This window comes from Ailuropoda melanoleuca, chromosome 10 (genome assembly GCF_002007445.2).
Source record: "Ailuropoda melanoleuca isolate Jingjing chromosome 10, ASM200744v2, whole genome shotgun sequence".
Classification (NCBI taxonomy): domain Eukaryota; kingdom Metazoa; phylum Chordata; class Mammalia; order Carnivora; family Ursidae; genus Ailuropoda; species Ailuropoda melanoleuca.
Genome location: NC_048227.1, coordinates 14,271,953 through 14,280,589, shown reverse-complemented (window position 1 = coordinate 14,280,589; position 8,637 = coordinate 14,271,953). Strand labels below are relative to the sequence as shown.

General features: G+C 52.3%; 1 protein-coding gene across 1 annotated transcript in view; it reads left to right on the top strand.

The window, feature by feature from the left end:
* Positions 1–7,580, top strand: part of LOC117804075 — an 11,341-nt gene extending 3,761 nt beyond the window's left edge. The window contains exons 2-4 of the mRNA XM_034669544.1: positions 2,581–2,638; positions 3,453–3,685; positions 7,351–7,580. Of these exons, the coding sequence (XP_034525435.1) occupies positions 2,581–2,638; positions 3,453–3,685; positions 7,351–7,580 (521 nt within the window). The remainder of the gene's footprint in view (positions 1–2,580; positions 2,639–3,452; positions 3,686–7,350) is intronic.
* The last annotated feature ends 1,057 nt before the right edge of the window (positions 7,581–8,637 follow it).

Below are 8,637 nucleotides of genomic sequence, written 5' to 3'. Positions count from 1 at the left end.
CTCCGTGCTTGGGGTGCATGGCCCACGGGAGTCCAAGAACTTGCTGGCACGTGGGCCGGGGCGCAGAGGTGCGGGCCAACTCTGCAATTTCACCACCTCCGGCATCCAGAGCTCCCCTCCCCAGGCAGCCCGCCCCGGCCGGGGTATCTCCAAGCCTTCATCAGCCAGAGTCTCCTATAATCAGGGAAATCACTGCTCTGCTCTGCAGTCTCTTCTGAGCGAAACGCCCTCCTGAGTTCAACCCCTGGGATCGGCCCATGAACCAAATCCAGCCTGCGACCTATTTTTATACAGCTGCAAGCTAAGAATGGTTTTTATGTTTTTAAATGGTTGGAAATAAAACAAACCCAGAAGAATATTTCATGACACGTGAAAATTACATGAAATTCAAATTTCTGTGTCCATAAGTAAAGATGTATTGGACCTTGCAACGCCTGACCCCTTTTGCACATTGTCTGTGGCTGCTTTTCACAGGATGAGCAGTTCTGACAAAGACCATATGGCCCTGCAATGCCTAAGTTCTTTACCATTTACAGAAAAAGCTGGCTGACCCTGCTCGGTGCTGTCCCTTCGGCTTCCTGGTGACTTCTGTTCCACCCGCATCTCCCAGGGAAAGGAACACCCGTGCTGCTGGTACATGGGGACTTGGAGTTTACAAGGGACATAAAAGAGGCTTGCTTCCGCTCTGACGGCTCAATACCAAAGGAATCTCTTTTCGTCTGACATTTTGGACTTCTGAGGGGACGGACGGGGCGACTTCTTACGAGTCGGCTGGGTTTCCAACACCCTTCAAATGACAACATATGTCAGTAGATGCTTCAGACACAGAGGCCGACTCCAGGCCAGCCATGGGGCTGCTGTTCTTCCACAATGTTCCTCCACTCTGCACCGGCCTTAGGGGTACCTGTCTGGCTCCATAAAGAAAAGCCCCAGTTCTCCCCTTTTCTGGGCCAGCTGTTGTGTGGACCTTGCTGTGAGGATTCAGGAAACTAACTGGGACCTTGAGCCAAGATGTCTTCAGGGCCCCCATGGCAACCTCCCACTAACTTTTTGTCTGGAACCCCAAATTTCCAGAATGTGAGCTACCATTACTCCCAGTCTCAGCTGGCATGGCCATGAGGAGCATGGGGGCCCTGGGGAGCTTCCGAACTAGAGGTGGCTGAACAAAAGTGTCACTGATGACTTAGCGTCGATGGAGGAGGCCGCAAAGGTCCGTCAGTGCACTGGCTGCAAGTAGCGATCCCACATCAGTCACGGCTTAAGCACAAAAGACATTTTATCATCTCATGTGGTAAGACGTCTGGACCGGGGGTTCGGCATTTGCTTCAGTGGCTCAACAATGTCAAAGAGATTGATTTCCATCCTTCCATGTTACTGTCCACAAAATACGGTCACCATAGCGCCAGGCATGACAACCACGCTCGAAGGCAGGAAGGCCGGGCAGCAGAAGGCTTTAAGCTTGCTCAGCTCTTGCCTTTTCTCTGGGAGGGAGTGCCTATCCCAGAAGCCTCCAGGTAGACGTCCTTGTCGTACGTCTCCGTGGCTAGAGCCATATTTCACATGCCCACCTGCAAACACAGGAACTCCAGCAAAATCGGGCTTGCATGAGCAGGAAGATGGGGAGATGCTGCCTTGGTGCCCACCTTCTTGGACAGGAGAAGGGATACCCAAGAACTTTTCAGACCAGCGAAAAGACGGCCCCTTCCATTGTGTCCTGGCCGAGCCACACCTTCTAGAAGGTGCACTGGAGGAGCAAGACGGCACAGAGTGGGGAGAAGCAGGGACGCAGCTCAGTGTGAAGGCTTGATGCACGTCTCCAAACCCCCCAGAGAAGAGGGGAGTCCATTGTGCGGCCAAGACAAGGTGGGCCGGAAAGCTGAGAACCCAGCAGAACTCCTTCGAAGGCCAGGAGGGCAAGATCGCCCCTGATTGTTGGGTGCTGCCTTGTCCGCAGGCCCGAAAGGCAGGAAGGTTTGGTACCCTCCTCTCCCCCAGATTTCCCTTCCCCATCGCAGGTTACCCAAGTGTGAAATGCTGCGCTTGTGATGGGGGAGGCCCTACCAGCGTCTGGCTGCTGGAGATTGCTGGCATTGCTGACCCACAAGGCCATTGCCGTGCCAAGCCGTCTGGTTTCCCGTCCCCCAGCCACTCTCCCCTGCTCCCGGGCTCCCCCACCCCACCAACACCTCCCCTCAAGGCCCTTCTCTTGCAAGACACGCAACACAGTGGTCAGGGAGTTGGCTGTTTGCCCTTGAGCAATTTCCTTGGTAATTGCCAAGTTAAACCTCTTCCACGGTCCTCCTGATTCCTTACTCATGGCTGGCAGCCCCCGAGACTCTTCTCTTTCCTTTCTGGTTTCTTAAATGGTGCTTCTGTTATGAAAAATCAGACACAACGCCCAATGAATGGTTTAAGTTCCTCAAAGTCTAAAATGGTTTAACCAGGAGTACTTTTCTCTCATAAATTATTTGAAGAAAGAGTAGCTTGACTATCAGCTGGGAGGGATTTCACTAGAACACTCCGCGCTCCGGGGAGGATCTCATTAGTCACCGGGATAACATCTACTTATCCACTTTACAGGGCAGACCGTTTACAGAAGGGACATGTGTGCCTGGAACTCCTTTCTTGGCCCGTGGCGGTGAGTCATGAGGGGCCCCTCTCTGGAGTTCCTTTAGCTCCTTGACCTGGAGGGGACCGCTGGAGGTGACATTTCCATCTGGCTTCCCCCGGGACCAGTTGGCCACAAGTCTGTCTGGGTCTGTCTGCAACTAATGTGCTGGGTGCAAGCCATTAAGTGGAGCCCTACCGGGCTCTTGTTTTAAAAGCCTATTATTTTAATTCCCAAAGCTTTTACAGGGAATGGGCAGCAGGAAGAGCAAGAGCAACGCACTCTGTCTGCCTTCTAATTATGACAGTTCATGACTCAGAATCTCAAATTGGCCGCTCTTCCCAGCATCCCCTCCAGAAGGGTCAGCCAGAGGTGGGGTTGCGGACGTAATGCGCAGTATCACAAACCTTGCTGCGGGGGGAGGAGGGATCATGGTGTTTGCAGCGGCGGGGGGTGGGGTGGTGGTGGTGGTGGTGGTGGGAAGGACTAAAACATATTTCATTAAAAACCAAGAGAAATCCATCAGGCCTCATGCCCCACACTCACTTGACTGTGTTCTGTTGACTAAAGCTCATGTGTTTATTTAGTGTTACTGGAAAATAAGAAAAGGCCAAAACAGCCTTGCCCAACACGAATGCACCTGAAAAGAAAATCAAGGGTGTGTGTATGACGCTTCTCGACTTTATCTCATTAAGGACCACTCCGCGGCCCGGTGGGCTCCCCATCAGAGCACCCAGCGGCGGCCAAGCTCCCTCTCCCTGGGGTGCTGTGTTCCCCACCGCCCAAAGCTGTCAAAGAAATTTCTCCATTTCGGGAGCCCTGATCCCACCCCTCACTGTTTCAGGTTTCCCCCAAATAACGGCTGGAAATTGTTCTCTGAAAGAGAGCTTTCTTGTTCCCATTCTGATGAGCAAAAAGGCAAAGTGAAGAATCCCCCTTTGTCACCTCCAATGATTCCGCCGCTGCGTCGACTCCAGCCTGGCTTCGCTCCCAGCCATGCCCCCGCATTGGGCCGGCCCACTCCCGACAGAACCCATGCACCTGCCCTGCACCTGCTCGCCCCCCTTCCCCTGCCTGGTGTCCTGGCCCCTTCTGCCTGCCCCTCCAGCCCAGTGAGGAGGCTCTTCTCCTTCTCTCTCCCTCCATCCTCAGCCTACTGTGGCCTCAGTGGTCCCCCCGGCCCACTCAGGTCTTGCTCACCCTGCTTTCTCCTCTGAGCCACAAGGCTGTTTACGCAGCTGCCCGAGGTGTCCACTGGCTCCTCACCCTTGGCCAGCCTGCTCATGAAGGCTTCCTGAAGGTCCCCACCTAGCCTACCACTCAGGACCCTGGCCACCTCCTCGCTTGCTCTGCTGCCTCTCACAACTGCTGCCCCCGCCTGTGGTCAGGCCCTTCTCTCCCTGGGTTGGGCTTTTACAAGTCTCCCCACTGCCCTCCCTGCCTCTAGGCCAGGGGTCTCCACACTAGTAGTGATCATGCATCCCGATGAGAAAACACTCCAGGGGCGCCTGGGTGGCTCAGTTGGTTAAGTGTCTGCCTTCGGCTCAGGTCCCCACGTCCGGCTCCCTGCTCAGTAGAGAGCCTGCTTCTCCCTCTCCCTCTGCCTGCCACTCCCCCTGCTTGTGTGCTCTCTCTCTCTGTCAAATAATAAATAAAATAAAATAAAATAAAATAAAATAAAATAAAATAAAATAAAGTAAAATAAATAAAATAATTCAACAAAACAGACATTTGAAAGGCTGTAATACAAAATAGGTACAAATGCAAGTTCTAGTATTTTCTCTGGCAGCCTGGGCATTCTCACCCTACTTGGAGTCCTCCGGTCCAGGCTCTGGCTGCTCCCAGACCTACCTGCCTTCTGTGACCTGCTCTGGGGCACTTGCAACAAATTCCCAGAATTACCACAAACCGGGTGGCTTAAAGCAGCACACGTTCAGTCTCCTACAGTTCCGAAGGTCAGAAGCCTGAGATGGCTCCACGGGGCCAGAACCTCGCTCCTTCTGGAGGCTCCAAGGAAGAATCCATTTCTTTGTCTTTTCCAGTTTCTAGAGCTGGAGCCCTGAGCTCGTGGCCCCTTCTTCCATCTTCAAAACCAGAAAGCAGGGTAGCAGCTTTGAACCTCTCTACTGCCATCCTCACACCACCTTCTTCTGCAGTGTAATCCCTCCCTGCCTCCCGCTCGTGATGAGGGGGGCCCACCCAGATGACCCAGGATCTCAAGACCCTTCACCTAATCACATCGGCAAAGCCCCTTGGCCATGTAAGGGAACACTCACAGGCTCCAAGGATTAGGACCTGGATATTTTGGGGGCCGTACTGAGCCTCTTACACCTCCCCTGCAGCCCCAGTGAGCTTCCGAACATGCTGCTGCCACACCCCTGTTTCTCCAGCCCTCCACTGCCAGCCGCCAGCAGGCAGACAAGACCCTTCACAGCCTGGCTCTAGGCACCTTTTTAACTACATCTCCCTCCACTACTTCCTCCTTCCTTCTCTCCCCACCCCCCAACACACAGGGCCCAGCGACCCAGGATTATACTTTATATTCTAGCAATACACGTTTGGAGTCCTCCCAACAAGGCCCTGCACGTACAGGTGTTCAGGTTGCGCACTGAATAAGCAGCTGCATGTAATGAGGTTCACGTCACGGACATATACTAATTTATACAGCAGAACAGAGGCCTTCCCATCAAAACTTCCCTCCCGTGTAAACCTTCATAGGTACACACTTAGGGGCGCTCACAATCAAATCCCTAACTGACTTTTAAATTATATAACGGTGGTGTCTTTCCTAATTCGTACATATGTGTCGCACAGCTAGTGGCAGCCCTGCCCTCAAGCTCAGAGCAGTTTTATCCCTGCCCTTGTGCTTGCTGTACCCTTTACCTTGACCACTCTCTCACCTTTCCGATTTCTCGATTGCCTATTCACCTTTCCATACCTGGCCAAGACATACGGCCCCTCAGAGGCCCTCAGCGCTGCCACCTGAGGGGACTTCCCCTTTCTTTGTGCATACTTCTAGTATTGTCCATTGCACACAGGCTTGTGCTTTATTGGTTTAAACCAGACGTGAGCCCCCGAGCAGGGACTGTGCCCTCCCAGCCTTCCTCTCAGCAGTGCCCCTTGCAAAGCCCTAGAGCTCTCCGCCGGAGAATGACTATAGGAATTCTTTCTTTTGGCAAGCTCACAGAATAACAGATTTCTAACTGCCCTAATTATCTTCCCTTCCCTCCTATTCAACCAGTTCTCAGAGCCCTAATATCTCATGAATAGTTTTTAATGGACTCATTTATAAAATCATTCTCCTTTTTAATAAGTCAGGGGTAACTTGCCACGTCCATTATTAATGGCCTCTTTCAAAATGCCTTCTTGGCACCTCTTTTGATTTTGAAAGGCCCTAAATGGTTTTTCTGAGTCTGAACAGAACCAATTTATCCTTTTGAGTTATACCAATCTGCAACGAGAACATTCTAAATGAGTCATAATATCTATATTGCTGTTTCCTTCAAAATATTTTAGTATCTGTGATATTTTTATCCTGATATGTGGTGTCGGCAAACTAGGGTCCCCTGTTAAGTAACCATGGCTCCCGGGGGTCTTCAGGACTTCATATTATCTCTTTTGCACTGCCCCTCTCTGGGCCCCTCTCTGGGCCCTCTCTGGGCCCCTCACGTCAGCTCCCTCCATGGTCCTGTCCGCTATGGGAGGAGCAGACTTCCGTCCATCCCACAGGCTTCGGGCTTGGCTGTTGGACTCCTACAGCATCTCCCAGCAGAAACTTCGAGAACTGAGGAGCGTTTCTATCAGCTTTTTTCCTTCCCCTGCTTCGCCAAGACAGTGGTCCACCTCAGACTGAGCTGCCCCTTCGGCTTGTCTCCCTAGAATGATGAAGGCACTTGGACCAGAGCCATGGCCAAGTTAATACATAATGTGAATAAGACACAAAAGTGTGCCCTTCGAGGCTCCCACGGTTTTGGATTTGCTCATCCCTGCAGCATAATGTAGGCAGAAGCTGACCGATACACACGCTTGGCGTCATGCAGAGTAGGAGATTCACGTGTTTGGAAACTCTACGGAGGTTTTCTTCCTAGCCCTTGAGATCATGGGACACCTGCCCGCTTTCTAAAAGAGGTCCACCTGAAGATGACCCATGAAACTTCCAAAATGCCGTTTCCTTTGGATCAGGTCACCATCTCCAGCTTTGGTGTCCTTTCCTTCCATTACCATAGCAACACCCATTCTGGGACAGGAGCTGGAATCTTCCCGAAAGGCACGGGGGAAGAATTTTCACTTCCTCCTCTGACCTCAGAAACCTCACCTTATCTTCTGTAGCTTTATTATCTATGGTGAAGATGAAGGTAAAATGTTCTAAGACATAAGGGAGGGGAGACCAGGGAGGCTGGTTATTGAGGAGGAAACGTTACCACACCTGGCGCTTGCTGGAGGCAAAGGGGAGAAAAGGTTACTCAGAGAAGGTTCGATTGCAAGGAGCTTGCATACGTGTGGGGCTCCAGAGTGCTCCCCCAAATCCACACACGGCAGCAGCTTCTGGGTGGTACTTGCTGGACGTGTGACTTGAAGGGGGGTCCACCCTGAGTCACTACGATCCCTCACATCTTGGAAGTAGCAGCCCCAGATGGTCCGATGGATCATGTGTGTTTTGAGGTTGTTGAATCTAAACCAGGACAAACCGCTTGCATCTCTCAGGAAGGATCTGGCAAGTGCATCCTTTCCTTCTTGTGCAGGAGAATTGGTTTCTGTTGTAGATTTGCATCACCCAAGAGATACACCTAGGTTTTTTAAAGGAGAAGTTTCAACACTGGGCTTTGGAAGGAAATGCCCTGCTAACCTTCCACGCTCACACCTGGCTCAGAACAAAACCAGGGCCGATGGGAGCGATGACTTGTGCCACGCGTACGCATCCTGGGCTGCAGATCTTGGCTTTGAGGCGGTCCAGGAGGGCGAAGCAACGTGAGCCTGCAGGGTAGGTGAACGAGTCAGGGTGCTCAAGAGAAAGAGAGCCAACAGGAGCTTATATACATTGATGAAGAGGCACGAGCTCATGCAGCTGTGAGGACTGAGATGGCCCGTGATCTGCAAGCCGGAGGCCCGGGACAGCTGGGGCTGTAATTCAGTCAGGGGCTGAAGGGCTGAGAACCAAGGGGGCTGACAGTGTGAATCCCAGTCTGGAGGCAGAAGGTAAGGGGAGAAATCCCAGCCCAACAGGGAGGCCAAAGGAAAGGGGGGAGGGTGAATTCTTCCTTCCTCCACCTTTTGCTCTATTCAGGCCCTCAAGGATTGGGGGGTGCCCCCCACATGTGGGAGGGCCATCTGCTTTACTCTGATTCAAATGCTAATCTTATCCAGAAACACCCAGAAATAATTAATCTAGACACCGGTCAGGTCGACACATAAAATTAACCATCACTAGAGGGAAGCCCGAAGCAGACACAAGAATGGCCCTGAGGAGTGGGCAGGTGAGGTAATGCCAGGAGCCTGGGAGCACATGGGGACGCTGGGGTCCCACCTGCGGAGGCCTGATGCAGCTGGATGTACACAGCCCGGGACAGGGGCACAAGGCCTCAACAGTGTGGTAGCAGGGTCGTTGTCAGCCAGACCTGCTTGGAGTGCTAGGACAGAAACCAAGGTAGACTTCCCGAGGCCAGCTTTGCACTGGACAGACATACTGGGTGATGTGGGGAAGACATGAGGGTTCGAAGTCAACGGCCAAGAAAGAATTCTTGAGACGTCTTTGGTGCAAAAAGGTGATTTTATTAAAGTATGGGGACGGACCTGTGGGCAGAAAGAGCTGCACCGGGGTCGTGAGGAGTGCCCCATTATATACTTTCAAGTTGGGAGGGGGTCAGGGATAGCACAAGTCTCTAAGGAATTCTGAAAGCAAGGTTTCCAGGACCTTGAGGGGGCTAGCTGTTGTTGGGAAAAGGTCATTTATTACTGTCTAGTAAAACCTGAGTCATGAGACCCTTCAGATGTATATTGGTGGGTCATATGCTTGGGGGATGATTGCCAAC